This window comes from Pristiophorus japonicus, chromosome 2, assembly GCF_044704955.1.
Source record: "Pristiophorus japonicus isolate sPriJap1 chromosome 2, sPriJap1.hap1, whole genome shotgun sequence".
Taxonomy (NCBI): Eukaryota; Metazoa; Chordata; class Chondrichthyes; family Pristiophoridae; genus Pristiophorus; species Pristiophorus japonicus.
This window is the reverse complement of record NC_091978.1, coordinates 225502578-225520293: the sequence shown is the minus strand read 5'-3', so window position 1 is coordinate 225520293 and position 17716 is coordinate 225502578. Positions and strand designations below refer to the sequence as shown.

At 45.1% G+C, this 17716-nt stretch overlaps 1 protein-coding gene across 4 annotated transcripts in view; it reads left to right on the top strand.

Moving 5' to 3' along the window:
- The first annotated feature begins 2705 nt into the window (after window positions 1-2705).
- Window positions 2706-17716, top strand: part of LOC139244423 (septin-11) — a 139850-nt gene continuing 124839 nt past the window's right edge. For 3 of the 4 annotated variants that reach the window (XR_011589889.1, XM_070871026.1, XM_070871025.1), the window contains exon 1: window positions 2706-2879. Coding sequence is in view for 3 of the 4 variants with exons in the window: in XM_070871026.1 (XP_070727127.1) it covers window positions 2717-2879 (163 nt within the window). In the remaining variant the exon portion in view is untranslated. The remainder of the gene's footprint in view (window positions 2880-17716) is intronic. The other variant, XM_070871027.1, reaches the window with a different exon arrangement.

Sequence of the window (17716 nt, the reverse complement as noted above, 5' to 3'; positions counted from 1 at the left end):
GGGCCCCAGATCGACTCACATTGTAAATAGTTACACTGTTGACTTTGGGGGGGAATGTTGTTATATATGTGGACTTGTATTTATTCTGTATAGCCACCAGAGGGCTCATTCCCTGGAGTCCCAAGAGAACCCATAATCGCTTGGGAGCACAGGTATTTACGAAGGCTTCACAGGTTGGAGAGGCACTGTGGAGACCTGCAATAAAAGACTAAGATCACACTTTACTTTGAGCTCACAGTGTGACTCTTTCTCCATACACTACAATTATAATAGTGACTACACTCCAAAAGTACTTCATTGGCTGTAAAGTGCTTTGAGACGTCCAGTGGTCGTGAAAGGCGCGATATAAACCAAGTCTTTCTTTAAAGTGGTGTGAAACCTCCGATGGTCATGAAAGGCACTATATTTGCACGCATTTCTTTACAGCATAAAGTCCTGCCATAGTTCATTTTTGAGCCAGAGAATTTCTGGTAGTGTTTACACTGAGAAGTGGTGAGGAGCAGAGGTCGGAAGCGGTGGGGAGCGGAGGTCGGAAGCGGCGGGGTCTAGAAGTTGGAAGCGGCAGGGTCCGGAGGTCGGAAGCGGCAAGGTCCGGGGGTCGGAAGCGGTGAAGTCTGGAGGTCGGGATCGGTGAGGTGTGGAGATCTGAAGCGGAGAGGAGAGGATGGATGAGCCACGGAGGAGTGGAGAGGTCGGAGCCCAGAGGTGGAGCAGCGTGGACAAGACCAAGAGAAGGTGCAGCATGAGCCACTAGCGAGGCTGTGAGGTCGTGAGGCTCACATTGCATACTATGAATTCCATGGAGAGGTCCTGTGGGAAGGAGGAAGGAAGGAGGACAATAGGAGTATGTTTCTGTTTGTGTGTGTGTGTGTATTTGAGGCCCTCAAATCTACCACCAAGCTCATGGTCTACAGGGCTGTAGTAATACCCGTCCTCCTGCATGGCTCAGAGACATGGACCATCTACAGTAAACACCTCAAGTCGCTGGAGAAACACCACCAACGATGCCTTCGCAAGATCCTACAAATCCCCTGGGAGGACAGACGCATCAACATTAGCATCCTCGACCAGGCCAACATCCCCAGCATTGGAGTACTGACCACACTTGATCAGTTCCACTGGGCAGGCCACATTGTCCGCATGCCAGACACGAGACTCTCAAAGCAAGCGCTCTACTCTTTCATAGCAAACGAGCCAAAAGGTGGACAGAGGAAACATTACAAGGACACCCTCAAAGCCTCCTTGATAAAGTGCAACATCCCCACTGACACCTGGGAGTCCCTGGCCAAAGACCACCCTAAGTGGAGCAAGTGCATCTGGGAGGGCGCTGAGCGCCTCGAGTGTTATCGCAGAGTGCATGCACAAAACAAGCGCAGGCAGTGAAAAGAAAGTGCGGCAAACCTGTCCCACCTTCCCTCACCCTCAACGACGGTCTGTCCCACCTGTGGCTCCCGTATTGGACTGTTCAGCCACCTAAGGACTCATTCTAAGAGTGGAAGCAAGTCTTCCTCGATTCCAAGGGACTACCTATGATGATGATGTATTGGCACATGCGGCAGAGCCTGGTCTCCAGTCGTCTTGGATCCCCTTGCCACTGCACCAAGACCTTGCTCCGTCAAGGGTGTGCAGCAGCCACTCCAAGGTAAAAGAATTCACGCACGGGCATCTTCCACTGTTTAAAATGAGTTCATCAGTCACCTGAGTACTCATTTTTAGTGTGGAATCAAGTCATCCTCGAGGGACTGCCTATGATGATGATGAGGGTTCTATATGCTGAGACCAACTTCTGTCCCAGGACTATTTCAAATAGATCAATCAATGGGTGACAATGGGTCAGCCCAATGCCCACCAAACTAAAAGACACCATCCAAGTGCCCTCCGCTTGAGGAAGGCATCATTAATACGAGATGTCTATGTGAACACAAATTGTATGTCAGTGCAATTAAAATTTGATCCGCATGGCTAATCATACAACTAAAACCGGTGATATCCGCCAGTTACGGAAGGCTCCAAGTGTACGGACATCGTACGACTCGAGCACGTGGAATCATGTAACTGCACAGACGGGGAGCTCATTCATCTGTCGCAGTTAGCTCACTGCACAAACTCATTGAAACATCTTGAAAGAGTCCAGCATCCGTCATTTCTGAAGTTGCTGTTGTCAGCCAGTTTCATACATCTGGGTCTACATCTGAAACATTAACCTATCTAATACCGGTTGAGTGCTTCCAGTACTTTCTGTTTTTGTTTCACATTTCTAGCATCTTCAGTTTTGTTTTGCTTTTTGTTACCCAATATGATGTGCTCAATAACTATATTAGCAATATGAACAAATTATCTTTTTAAATAGCACATTGTGTGGACCTGTGAAATGTTCTGCTATTTAAAACATGTTTTAATCTGAACAAATACTGTAGAGAAATAACCACTTACAATAAACTTCCAGGAAAGACATAAGTATCTGTTTATTTCCTCTCCCGGACCACAGTAAGTCACTATAATCAAGAGGGGTGCAAGTTCTTTTTAGGTTACATTAGCAGTATCATATGCGTTTTATGGGATCGTACTCTGTGGGATTTGATATAACATATTGAGCTAAATTGCTGAGCTTGGGTAGCTTGTTGCATGAGACGGATACAGCATTTCAAATTGTGATTATAGATTGCGCTGCACCCCTGCGGGCGGTATGTGTGGGGGCAAGGCGCCCGTGTGCAGGATGCCATATTGCGCGAGCGGAGAGTGCAAGTCCCAGGGCTGGAGCAGAGCGGAGCAACGTGTACATACACTGAACCACACACACACAGTAATCTCAACCCGAGTACCGTGCACACACACAGTAATCTCAACCCAGGATGGCTGCGGTTGTAGCAAGGAAGCCGGTAAGTGCCGAATTTTAATGTAACATTTCTCGTATGAATACAGAGGCTACAGGATGCGATTGGACTTTTATTTTTCTGTTAATGGGATACCGTCAATCTGCACAGTTGCGTGTTTGAACGGGTTAACCCTTTTGCCGTTTTAAGAAAAACTGCAGTTTAACTAATTGTTTCAGTTGGAAACATAGCATCTTAAGTATTTCAGTTGGGGGAGCCGGGAATTTCCATTTATTGGTAAGTAGGTAGCCGAGGTTAAGACGTGTCCAGTCTCCTTTCCGTTAACAAGTGTTAATGGCGTCGCTGTTATGTGGGATTATTTTTAATGTTATGCTGTTTAAACCGTTAAAGATGCGCGGCACTGGTAAGAGAGAGGAGCATTTTGCAGAGTCCGCTGTTGGACCGGATGGGACAGGATGGATGCCTCACCCCTGCTCACAGCAGTTAGCTCAGCGTGAATGGGTAGACAGAGGAAGCGTTGGGAAATCAGGGGCCTGTGTTCAAGAGCTGAGCTCCTACACTGACTCATCAACGGAGCACTATATCTTCTGTTTTTTATTTGTAAAAGTGCAATTTGTAATATAGATGGGAGGATTAGTAATTCAGACTAAAGGCTGGTGTAAAACTATAATGCCAAATTATTATTTTGTTGTTTTACATTTCAAGTCCGATTTTTTTTCAAGTTTTAGGGTGCAAAAAGCGGGTTCTTTGCATCCTGCGTTGAACTGTCTAAATTTTCTCCCCGTTTGCCATGTGGCAGCTGACAACATCATCATCATCATCATAGGCAGTACCTCGGAATCGAGGAAGACTTACTTGCTTCTACTCAAAAAATGAGTCCTTAGGTGGCTGAACAGTTCAATACGAGAACCATCGTCCCTGTCACATGTGGGACAGATAATCGTTGAGGGAAGGGGTGGGTGGAACTGGTTTGCTGCATGCCCTCTTTCCACTGCCTGCGCTTGATTTCTGCATGCTCTCGGCGTTGAGACTCGGTGCTCAGCGCTATCCCGGATGCATTTCTACCACTTAGGGTGGTCTTTGGCCAGGGACTCCCAGGTGTCAGTGAGGATGTTGCACTTTATCAGGAAGGCTTTGAGAGTGTCCTTGAAGGAGTTCCGAGTAGAGCGCTTGCTTTGGGAGACTTGTGTCTGGCATACGAACAATGTGGTCAGTGCTTCAATGCTGGGGGTGTTGGCCTGGTTGATGACGCTAACGTTGGTGCGTCTGCCCTCCCAGGGGATTTGCAGGATTTTGCGGAGACATCGTTGGTGGTATTTCTCTAGCGACTTGAGGTGTTTACTGTACATGGTCCAGGTCTCTGAGCCATACAGGAGAGCGGGTATTACTATGGCCCTGTAGACCATGAGCTTGGTGGCAAATTTGAGGGCCTGGTCTTCGAACATTCTTTTCCTCAGGCGGCCGAAGGCTGCACTGGCGCACTGGAGGCGGTGTTGAATCTCATTGTTAATGTCTGCTCCCAAGGTATGGGAAATGGTCCACGTTGTCCAGGGGCGTGCCGTGGGGTCAGGTTGGTGGAGGACCTTTGCCTTACGAATGTTTAGTGTAAGGCCCATGCTTTCGTACGCCTCAGTAAATACGTTGACTATGACTTGGAGTTCAGCCTCTCTGTGCGCAGACGCAGGCGTCGTCCGCGTACTGTAACTCGACGACAGAGGTTAACATAGAAACGTAGAAAATAGGTGCAGGAGTAGGCCATTCGGCCCTTCGAGCCTGCACCGCCATTCAATGAGTTCATGGCTGAACATGCAACTTCAGTACCCAATTCCTGCTTTCTCGCCATACCTCTTGATCCCCCTTTGGGATGGTCTTGGACAACATCATATTAGTTTGGCAAAGAGAGGAAGTAGATTCGGGGGTGTTTGAAATCTTGTTAAAAGTTGGATAATATGTAATATTAATATACAAAATGATTAAAGCCATAATAGCAGCGCTTCTGACGGCGGCATCAGTAAAATACAAGCCCAACAATGAGTGAACACAAGCAGAAAATCTTGGATTGAATTATAGCCTTTAAATGAATTCTCAACAACAGCTTGCACTTATACAGTGTAAAAGAAACAGCTCAGAAAGATTAACGGTAAAAGACAGAAATCCTGCAGGAAGAGAAGGAGGAAATGAAAAGGTGTGTGGGGGAGAGATAGTGTTTGAGTGGAGGGAGTGCAGAACAAGCAATAGCCTATACTCGCAGACAAATTGATGATGTAAGCAGGGATCTAGAGTTGGAGATCACTAAGATAGGATGGAATGTAGCTGTGGAGAGATTATTAAACAAGTAAAAGACTTTTGAAGTTTATTTGCTGGGGCAGCAGAACTTGGGACAACAGGGGTGATTCACGCATGACACTTTGTGCTGGAGAGGTTCTGTTTCAGCTCATGTTTGTGAAGAAGGTGGAGGGGGCAGGCAAAAATATTGGGATAGTTTATCCTAAGGACGATGAGAGCATGAGCGAGGGTTTTAGCAGCAGTGGAGGATAAGTAGTGTGCAAATGGTGAATGTTACAGTGATAGAAGATAATGATCTTGGTCATGGACCAGATGTGGGGTACACAACTCAGCTCGGGGCTGGATATAAACTAAGGTTATGTATTATCAGATTTAGCTTGAAAGAGGGCTTTGGGATAGGAGTATATTGGTACTGGCAGGAGTCTAAAAGGATGGCTTTGAATATGTGAAGATTAAGCAGAAGGAAATCTTGATTTATCCAGGATGAGATATTTGCCAGATAGTCAGAAACTCTGGCAGTAGCTTTTGAATCCATGATGTTCATTGGCATACATGTGGAAGGTGTCCCTGTGCTTATGGATGATACTGAGGAGTGGTGTGTAAATGATGAACAGGACCAGACCAAGGATAGCATCCTGGGGTATGCTAGAGGTGACAAAGTGCGTATAGGAGGAAGAACTGCTTGAGGACATGCAGTGACTGCAATGGGACAGATGATGAGAACCTTGAGAGAGTAGTGCTGTGCAGGAGAATGAAATGATGAACTTTGCCGAAAGTAGCACAGCATTTTAGGAGAATGAGGAAGGATAGTGAATAATGGTTACAGTTGTGCAGGATGTTAAGTTTGACCTGACCAGTTTCATTGCTACAAATGGGCTGGAAAGTAGATTAGAAGAACTCAAAATAGGAACTCAGAATAATTGGACCAGCCACATAAATAATGTGGCTACAAGAGGCTGGGTATTGTGTGGCATGACTCATCTCCTGACTCCCCAAAGCCTTTCCAACATCTACAAGGACAAGTCAGGAGTGTAATGGAGTATTCTCCACTTGCCTAGATAAATACAGCTCCAACAACACTAAAGTGTGACACCATCCAGGACAAAGCAGCCCGCTTGATTGGTACCCCATTCGCCACCTTAAACGTTTACTCCCTCCACCACCGGCGTGGCTGCAGTGTGTACCATCTACAAGATGGATTGCAGAAATTCGCCAAGGCTATTTTGACAGCAACTCCCAAACCCTCAACCTCTACCATCTGGAAGGACAAGAACACCAAGGGCAGCAGGTGCCGGGGAACACCACTATCTCTGAGGTTGGGCCTCTACTCATTGGAATTCAGAAGAATGAGAGGTGATCTTACGAAATGTATTAGATTATGAGGGAGCTTGACAAGGTGGATGCAGAGAGGATGCTTCCACTGATGGGGGAGTCTAGAACTAGGGGGGCATAATCTTAGAATAAGGGGCCCCCATTTAAAACTGAGATGAGGAGAAATTTCTTCTGATGGTTGTGGATCTGTGGAATTTGCTGCCTCAGAGAGCTGTGGAAGCTGGGACATTGAATACATTTAAGACAGAAATAGACAGTTTCTTAAATGATAAGGGAATAAGGGGTGATGGAGAGCAGGCAGGGAAGTGGAGCTGAGTCCATGATCGGATCAGCCATGGTCGTATTAAATGGCGGAGCAGGCTCGAGGGGCCGTATGGCCTACTCACTCCTGCTCCTATGTCTTATGTTCTTATGTAAGTCACACATCATCCTGACTTGGAAATGTATCGCTGTTCCCTCATCGACGCTGGGTCAAAATCTTGGAACTCCCTCCCTAACAGTACTGTGGGAGTACCTTCACCTCACGGATTGCAGCGGTTCAAGAAGGTGGCTCACCACCACGTTCTCAAGAGCAATTAGGGATGGGCAATAAATGCTGGCATAGCCAGCAACACCTAGATCCCATGAGTTAATAAAAATAATAGGAAAGATATGTGTGTATTTGAGTGGCAACAATGTGTTGAGGTGAGAGAGAACAGTTCATTTAAAGGAAATAGGGAAATCGAGGGTGGGCTTTTTAACATGGCAGTTTGGAAAGGTGTCTGGATGATGCCAGAGAATAGGGATTGATTATGCTGTCAAGCATGCCCAAGAAGTAGAAGTTGGATGGTCTAGCATTGGTGGTGGAGAGTTGAGGAACCAGTGGTGAGCTTTAAAAAGAGATTACTTTGAGGCTGATTGTTGATTGGCTATTTGAGTCTGAGAAGTCATGTGATTGAAGGAATGATGACGTGTAAGATGGGGGAAGTTTGTAGTGGGTAATATTGAGGGAAGTGAGAAGGGATACTCTCAAGATAAGACCCTATGGTGGCCATGGCCCTGACTCTTTGTTCTGTATGTCTCACTTGTACCTGTAATAATTTATCTTTTAAAAAAAAAAAAAAAAAATGTTTTTTTTACAAAATTAATGGTAGTTCTGTTTTTTAGGGCCATTATATATAGCGGAAATGCTGCAGGAATATTGTAGAACCTTCCCCTGGAATACTTTAACTCTGCTGCATGTACTATATATCCAAGGTCTTTCTTGTACCTCATCATGCTCCCAGGACAAACCAAAGCATCTTGCATACAATTAATTAATTTCAGTGGGTACGGTAGCATAGTGGTGGTATTACTAGACTAGTAATCCAGAGGCCTAGCTTAATGATCCGGAGACATGAGTTCAAATCTGACCACGGCAGCTGGGGAATTTAAATTCAGTTAATTAAATAAATCTGGAATAAAGCACCAGTATCAGTAATGGTGATCATGAAACTTAAAAACCCATCTGGTTCACTAATGTCATTTGAGAAGGAAATCTGTCGTCCTTGCCTGGTCTGGTCTACATGTGACTCCAGACCCACAGCAATGTGATTGACTCTTAACTGCCCTTTTGAAATGGCTGAGCAAGCCACTCAGTTGTCTCGAGGGATGGCCAATAAATGCTGGCCTTGCCAGCGACACCCATATCCCATGAAGGAATAAATATAAATAAAAATTGTAGTCACGGGGAGGGATGAAGCATAAAAAAGCTGTAGTGGTAGGGGATTCAATAGATGGGGAATAGAGAGGCGTTTCTGCGGCTGTAGACGTGACTCTAGGATGGTATGGTGCCTCCCTGGTGCCAGGGTCAAGGATGTTGCAGAGCGGACGCAGGGCATTCTGGGGGGAGAGGGTAAACAGCTAGAGATCGTGGTCCATATCGGGACCAACGACATGGGTAGAAAAAGTGATGAGGTCCTGCAAGCAGAATTTAGGGAGCTCGGAGAAAAATTAGGATCTCAAAGGTAGTAGTCTCTGGTTTATTACCGGTGCTATGTGCTAATGAGTATAAGGATAGAGAGGATGAATACATGGCTGGAGAGTTGGTGTAGGAGGGAGGGCTTTAAATTCCTGAGGTATTGGGACTGCTTCTGAGGGAGATGTGACCTGTAGAAACAGGGCGGGTTGCACCTCAACAGCGCCGGGACTAATATTCTCGTGGGGAGTTTTGCTGCTGCTGTTGGGGAGAGTTTAAACTAGCTTGGCAGGGGGATGGGAACCTGAGAACAAATTCAATAGGGAAGGAAGTAAAGCTGAAATTGGAAAGAAAGAATGTAGAAAGTGAATCTGTAAGACAGAGGAAACAAGAGTTAGTAAGTAGTAATCAAGGAGGTCTTCTGTGTTAAATGGTATATACTTTAATGCAAGGAGTATAGCGAATAAGGCGGATGAGCTGAGAGCACAGGTAGACACTTGGGAACATGACATTATAGCCATTACAGAGATGTGGCTGAAAGAGGAGCAGGTTTGGCAGCTCAATATTCCTGGTTACAGGATGTTTAGACAAGACAGAGAGGGGGGCGTCACGGTATTGATTAAAGAAACTATTACAGCTGTGAAGACGGATGATATGTTAGAGGGGGTCATCAAATGAAGCCATATGGGTCGAATTGAAAAATAAAAAAGGGGCGATTTGTCCTGCTGGGCGTGTATTATAGACCCCCAAACAGTGGGAAAGAGAGAGAGGAGCAAATATGTAGGCAAATTTCTGTGAAGTCCAGAAACCATAGGGCAGTAATAGTAGGGGATTTTAATTATCCTAATATTGATTCGGAAAAATATGGTGTGAAGGGTATAGAGGGTGCGGAATTCTTAAAATGTATTCAAGAGAACGTTTATAGTCGGTATGTAACAAGCCCAACACGAGAGGAGGCGGTTTTGGATTTAATTTTAGGGAATGAAGCTGAGCAGGTGGAAGGAATATTAGTGGGAGAGCACTTGGGTGCAAGTGACCTTAATTCAGTCAGATTCAAGTTAGTTCTGGATAAGGACAAGGATAGACCAGGAATAAGAATCCCAAATTGGATAAAAGCTAAGTTGAGTGATTTGGCCACAGTGGACTGGAAACAGCTACTTGTAGGTAAATCAGTGTCGGAACAGTGGGAGGCATTCAAGGAGGAGATCCGGAGGGCTCAGGCCTCAATCATGTGCTCTTAAAGAAAAAGGGTGGGAATAACAATTCTAGAGCCCCCTGGATGTCGAGACTTGCAGGGAAGGATAAAAAAAAAGGGAGACTGATGTCATATGCTGACGGCTAAATACTGTAGAATCTTTGGAGGAATATAGAAAATTCAGAGGTAAAATTAAAAAGGATAAATTAATTAGGAATGCTAAGAGAGAGAGCATGAAAAATTCTTGGCAAGTAAAATTAAGGAACACCTAAAGATGTTCTATAGTTAATCTTCTTGCTCTTAATATATTTAAAGAAAGGGTAGGGCCTATTCGAGACCATGAGGGTAATCTTTGTGTGGAGGCGGAAGATGTTGGTGTGGTTCTTAATTAATACTTTGCATCTGTTTTCAGCAAAGACTGGGGAAATGCAGATACTGTATCAAGGAGGAGTGTGAAATTCTGGATGAAATAAATATAGTGAGAGATGAGTTATTAAGGGGTTTAACAGCTTTAAAAGTAGATAAATCTCCAGGCCCGGATGAAGTGCATCCTAGGCTGTTGAGCGAAGTAAAAGAGGAAATAGCAGAGGCCTTGACCATCATTTTCCAGTCCTCTTTGGATTTGGGCATGGTGCTGGAGGACTGCTAATTATGGTATCCTTGTTTAAGAAGGGAGAAAGGGATAGGCCGAGTAATTACAGGTCTGTCAGCCTAACCTCAATGGTGGGAAAATTATTAGAAAAATTCCTGAAAGACAGGATAAATCTACATTTTAGAAAGGCAAGTGTTAATTAGGGACAGTCAGCACGGATTTGTTCAGGGAAGATAGTGTTTGACTAACCTGATTGAATTTTTTGAGGTGGTAACCAGGAGGGTCGATGAGGGTAGTGCGTATGATATTGTGTAAATGGACTTTAGCAAAGCTTTTGATAAGGTCCCACATGGTAGACATGAAGGTTAAAGCCCATGGGATCCAGGGCAAAGTGGCAAGTTGGATCCAAAATTGGCTTGGAGGTAGGAAGCAAAGGGTAATGGTTGATGGATGTTTTTGTGACTGGAAGGATGTTTCCAGTGGGGTTCTGCAGGGTTCAGTGCTGGGTCCCTTGCTTTTTGTGGTATATATCAATGATCTAGATTTGAATATAGGGAGTATGATTAAGAAGTTTGTAGATGACACTAAAATTGGCTGTGTGGTTAATACTGAAGAGGAAAACCATGGGCTTCAGGAGAATATCAGTCTACTGGTCAGGTGGGTAGTGGCAAATGGAATTTAACTCGGAGAGGTGTGAGGTAATGCACTTGGGGAGGGCTAATAAGGAAAGGGTATACACATTAAATGGTAGGCTACTTAAAAGTGTAGATGAACAAAGGGACCTTGGAGTGCTTGTCCGCAGATCCCCAAAAGTAGCAGGCCAGATAGATAAGGTGGTTAAGAAGGCATACAGTATGCGGACGGCGCTTGCGTTTGCGCACATTCAGAGGCTGAATTCCAAGTCATCGTCGACATCTTCACCAAGGCGTACGAAAGCATGGGCCTTACACTAAACATCTGTAAGACAAAGGTCCTCCACCAACCTGACCCCGCCACAAAGTACTGCTCCCCCAGTCAGCAAGATCTATGGCGCGGCCCTGGACAACGTAGACCACTTTCCATACCTCGGGAGCCTATTATCAGTAAGGGCAGACATGGACGACGAGGTTCAACACTGCCTCCAGTGCCCCAGCGCAGCCTTCGGCCGCCTCAGGAAGAGAGTGTTCGAAGATCAGGCCCTCATCTGGCACCAAGCTTTATGGTCTACATGGCTGTAGTGATGCCCACCCTCCTGTATGACTCTGAGACATTGACCATATACAGTAGACACCTCAAATTGCTGGAGAAATACCACCAACGATGCCTCCCCAAAATCCTGCAAATCCCCTGGGAGGACAGATGCGCCAACTTTGGTGTTCTCGATCAGGCCAACATCCCCAGCATCGAAGCACTGACCACACTCGACCAGCTCCGTTGGGCGGGCCACATTGTTCGTATGCCTGATACAAGACTCCCAAAGCGAGCGCTCTACTCTGAACTCCTACACAGCAAGCGAGCCCCAAGTGGGCAGAGGAAACATTTCAAGGACACTTTCAAAGCCTCCTTGATAAAATGTAACATCCCATCGACACCTGGGAGTCCCTGGCCAAAGACTGCCCTAAGTGGAGGAAGAGCATCCGGGAGGGCGGTGAGCACCAAGTCTCGTCGCTGAGAGCATGCAGAAAACAAGCGGAAGGAGCGTGCAGCAAACCAGACTCCCCATCCACCCTTTCCTTCAACGACTGTCTGCCCCACCTGTGACCGAGATGGTAAATTCCTTATTGGACTGTTCAGTCACCTAAGAACTCACTTTTAGAGTGGAAGTAAGTCTTCCTCGATTTCGAGGGACTGCCCATGAGGAATGTTTGCCTTTATTGGCCGAGGCATATAATACAACAGCTGGGAGGTTATGTTGAAATTGTATAATACTCTGGTTAGGCCACAGCTGGAGTACCGCGTGCAGTTCTGGTTGCCATATTATAGGAAGGACGTGATTGCACTAGAGAGGATGCAGAGGAGTTTTACTAGGATGCTGCCTGGAATGGAGAATCTTGGCTATGAGGACAGATTGGATAGGCTGGGCTTGTTCTTGGAACAGAGGAGGCTGAGAGGAGACCTCATTGAGGTATATAAAATTTTGAGGGGCCTGGATATAGTGGCTAGCAAGGGCCTATTTCCCTTGGTGGAGGGGTCAATTACGAGGGGGCATAGTTTTAAGGTGGTTGGTGGAAGGTTTAGAGGGGACATGAGGGGAGGCTTCTTCACGCAGAGGGTTGTGTTGGTCTGGAACTCACTGCCTGGAAAGGTGATGGATGCAGAAACCCTCACCACATTTAAAAGGTGATTGGATGGGCACTTGAAGTGCTGTAACCTGCCGGGTTACGGACCTGGAGCTGGTAATTGGGATAACTTCTTGTTGGCTGGCGCAGATACGATGGTAAGTACTTCAGGGAATTGAATACAGCCAGAGTGATGATCTGGACTAGATTCGATCGCCTGGATGGGTTGGAGAGGAATTTTCCCAGATTTTTTCCCCCCAATTGGCCTGGGTTTTTAATCTCTTTTGTCTCTCGCAGGAGATTACATGGCTCCAGTTGGGGTGGAGTGTAGAATGTTGCAGTGCAGGGGCTGTCGCAGTTGTGTGAGGCGGACTGGTTGGGATGGATGCTCTTTATCTTTCTGCCATTGTTCATTGTTCATTGGTTATAGGCTATATGTAACCTTCAGGGCTGCTGACCGAGGGCCAAGTGGCTCTTTGTCGGCTGGTGCGGACACGATGGGCCGGAATGGCCTCCTTCTGCGCTGTAGATTTCTATGTTTCTATGTCACTTGTTACGTAGGCAAACACCACAGTCAATTTGTGAACAGCAAGATTCCACAGAAAGCCATCAGTTAAATTGCTTTTGGTGGTGTTGCTTGACTATATGCTAACTACTTTTGTTTTGGTAACCGAGAAAAAAAAGAGATGAAAATTGTTAAGTGTCACAGTCAAGGCATTCTATAATAGTAACTGATTGTAACATGCGTGGAGCCGAATCGAGGATAATGCTGAATGATGAGTCTATTCATAGTTAATAGAACAGAGCACACATTGTGGTTATGTGTTGTATAAATACTTTAGCATTGATAACAGCCGAGGAGTTGCTGAGAAATATGGGGGTTTTCACTGCAGAAACTGAATATATATTACTCTAACTAATATTGTATGATTTACAGAAATGTATAAACTTCAAGTGAAATAAATTGATATATTTCAACATATTCATTTGACTACAGCTATTGCCAGCATTGTCGTAAAACTCCCTAAAGGAGTTGGACAAATATTTTTACAGCTGTGGTGCTAAAGTGAAGTTTTAAACTGAGAGTTTACTTTATCAAACATTTGCCAACTTGGTAATAAGGCAAGAATAATGTGGTCTGTAGCATATCTTGGGTAATAATGGGTGCATCATTTTTGCTTCCATTTGATGACTGAAGTTCCTCACTATATTCGATGTTTGAGAGAGTACAGCATGTCATTTACATCAGTATTCACAAGATCGATAAATTAAATCCATCTTGACTGGAGCACTTGAATGGTTTAATAATTTTAATTGCTATACCTTATCCACCACACACTCTCCTGTAATATTGTTTGCACACCTGTTTCTTGGATGAGATCCGAGAGGCTGTGCTTTCGGTGAACCTAGACAGTGAGTGCCAAGCAGCTATGTGATCGTGGAGGGGTTATCAAGGCCAGGCCCAATCGAGTGAATGACCAAACCTGAAGGCTGAAAATGAGTGAGATTGGAGCATGGAATGGTTCATGTGCCATTGGGATAAATTGGCATGAAAAAAGTGTTGGAATACACAAAGAGCAGCTATTCCATAAATCAATTTGCGTGCAATTAGGAACATTTTGTGCTCATATAACTGGCTTTATTGGAGTGCACTGAAGGTGCTGACATGCTGCATGTCACTCCACTTCCCAAATTGTCTTCTGGATTTTAAATACTTTGGGAGAGGACGCAATAAAGTGGAATCGCTTTTGCTGCCTGTTATACGATATGCCCGATATTCAGTTCTTTCTAATTTAAGCATTGAATATCGGGCAGGGCATATGATGGGTTTCCAATGCAATATCATCTGTTTTGCATCGTCAACCATGTCCAATTTAACCTCCTTTGACTTGCCAGCAGCAGAAAGGTGGAAAAAAGAATCCCGGGGCCAGAGCACGGCTTCAAGAGGTTATGCCTGAGCTACTTCATGGTGTTCAAGTCGTCCTTAAGATAGGAAGTGGAATTTGAGCAGAGCTAAAACTAAGTGCAAGAGATTGAGCTGCAGCTGTCACACAGCGCATATTGAAGGACTGTTCCAGTGTTCCTATGCTGGCCAAACCCTACTAGATATTTGCAGCTGAGCGCCTGGAGCTCCAGACTTGCAATGCCCTTTTCCCTTTCTCCCTCTGCTGAAGGAGCCTGAACTACATTGCTTCCTGAAACCTGTATCATCCAATCCCTCACAGCAGTAAGTGGCTGAGAAGGTTATCCCCGCCAGGTGCTACTTTCTCGCTGCACTCAAGTTTTGGCTCAAGTTGCTCCTATTTTTTTGGAGCAACTAGTTTAGAATGGAGCATCTTAGAAATTGCAATTCTCGGCATTTAGTTTGCTCCAGTCCTAGTGAGTTAGAATAGTTTCATTTTAAAACAGATTTTTTTTCAAAAGGGGGCATGTCCAGCCACTTACACCTGTTTTGTAAGTTTAGGCAGCGAAAACTTACTCCAAACTAACTTAGAATGGAGTAAGTGTAGATTTTTGTACGCTCAGATAAACCTTGCCAACACTTTATAAATTAGGCATAGGAAATGAGAGATGGGGGTGGGAGGGGGAAGAGAAGGGAAGTTTACAAGCATTAAACACTTCACTTTTACAAATAAAGAGCCATCATTAATAATAAATGATAAATAAATCAATAAAAAAAATTTAAAAAAAAATCAAACAAAATTGAATTTTTATTATTATTAATCAATAAATAAAATATTAAGTTTCTACTCAGCTACTGCAGCACCGGGAGCTCTCTCCAACAGCAGTCTGGATGGCCCCCCACCCCAGAAGATGCCAGTCGGGCGAGCCCCGCCGACGACCATCACTTCGGGCAGGCCCCGTTGCCTACCAGCACGTTGGGCGGGCCCCGCTGCCGCCGCCGAGGACTTCGGGCGGCGCCTGTCCCCAGCGAGATGGCAGGCGGGCCTTGCCGCCGACGACTTAAGGGCTGTCAGGCCACTCGGCCGGGATAGGGTCGTTGCCTGGAGACAGGACGCACCTGGAGGGCACTGTTTTTGACGCAGGGCTATAGCTCTGCCCCCAGCAGCTCCTGCTGTGCCGCGCCGAGCTGGAAACGGGCCTACAGATATCGGAGGTAAGTATTTGGCGCTTTTTCAGTTCTACAAATTAGGCGGGCCTCTCCGATGTGCGCCGTTCTAGCGGGGGTCCGAAACTTGAGCCCAGAGTGTGGTCGACAGCTTAAACTAGAGGGAGGCAAAAACAAATTAGTCTTCTGGTGAAACAAGCTTAGAGGGGATAATTGGGCCAGGATGCAAATATGAAATTTATTTCCTATTTTAAATTCATTTGTTCGGTACTTATTTTCATTTTCTGTTATAAATTCTACATTTATAATGGAAACTGTCTATGCTGTAATTACACTCGCCACAGCTCAGCTTGTGGAAGGGCAGTGAATGACAGACTGCAACTTCAGGATTTCTGCATTAGGTTGCACATGCGCTAAATCCTGAAGTTGTGCTCAGTTTCAAAGGCGGAATGTCGGCGAACGCTTCCAGTTCGCCTTCATTGGGATCGCAAATTCCGGGCTCTCGTGTCAATGAATGTAGTGTGTAGTCCATTCAAGCAATCAAAGCATTCACTGCTGTCCCATCACATCCTGGAAACTCAGCCTATCAGCTGCTAGAAAACAATGTATGTTCAACCATTTAAGAAAGACAAAACCATGTCACCAAGAGCTAATGGATTCCAGAGCAGTTCTCTTGTGTCATTTTTGATTGGTTATTTTTGTGACTACTAAATTAAATTTAATCAAAAAATAATGCTGTGATATATAGCTGGTATGTTAATTCCTCACCCACGATATACACCTCTTAAAATAAACGTAATCACATAATTAGCTTAACAGTAAATGCAGGCAATACTACACCTACCCATAGCCCAGTACTTTATGGCATTGTCTATGGTTTCGGCGGTATGGTTGAACATCTATTGATTGGTCTAAACATGAAGAGCATATGCACAGAGGAACATGCTTGTTCCATGCTATCCTGCTCATTCATGCCCATGGCTCTGGTGTCCGAAACACAAGGATAGATTAATAAAGAGAAACAGAGAGAGGGGGAGGGTAATGGAGACCGACCAGAAGAAAGACATACTGGGCTAGAAATTGGCCAGCCTTGCGCCTGTTTTTTCGGCGATATTTTGCCTTTTTTGATGGTAGACGGTAAAAGGTACTCTCCTAAATTGGCCAAAGTTGTATGCTGGCAGTTTTGAAATATCACCGAAAAGCGGACTGGCGGCGTGCAACACCAAAAAAAATGCGACCGCTTAAAATTGTCATTCGGCGCACATGTAGTTGGGAAGAAAAAACCACCCGAGAAAACCCTGCTTTGCAGCCCCAGAAACAGCAGTAAGTATGAAGACCTGCAAAAAAAAAAGTAAGTTAAAGTTTTTATTTTTTAATTCTTTTTCAATGATTCGCTAGATAAGTGTCTTGTGAATGTTTTGTGATTTAAAAAAAAAAAAACTTTTTTTTGGTGTTTTCCCCCCTCCCTCGGGCTAAAGTTGGCGAGGAGCACGGTTTCCACCACGAATCCTCGTGCAATGCCGATTTTTACCGTCGGGCGCATTTTGTTGCCAATTTTATCCCTTTTTAAAAAAAATAACGGTATTTTTGGTGAAAAATGCCGGGGGAGAAAAACGGCATCACCAAAGGACCAATTTCTAGCCCATTGTATAAAAGAGAGAGTAACAGAGAGACAGCTAAACTAGCTATGAAGGCCAACATACCATTTGCCGCCTTCACCACCTGCTGTACCTGAATTCCAACTTTCCAATGACTGATGTACCATGACACCCAGGTCTCACTGTACCTCCCCTTTTCCTAATCTGCCATTCAGATAATATTCTGCCTTCATGTTTTTGCCCCCAAAGTGGATAACCTCACCTTTATCCACATTATACTGCATCTGCCATGCATTTGCCGATTCACCTAACCTGTCCAAGTCAACCTGCAGCCTCTTATCGTCCTCCTCACAGCTCACACCACCACCCAGTTTAGTGTCATCTGCAAACTTGGGAGATATTACACTCAATTCCTTCATCCAAATCATTAATTTACACAGTAAGAGGAACAAAGAGGCCAAGAGTAACCAAGAAAGGAGAGCGAGCCGACAGAAGAAAAAACAGAGTAGCTTTTCAAGAGGGCTGTAAGCCTCCACTCCTCATCCCAACCTACAGCTCTGCCTCTCCTGAGCTTTACTGTGATCTGAAGTATTCTAGAATCATAGTTTGGCCTCA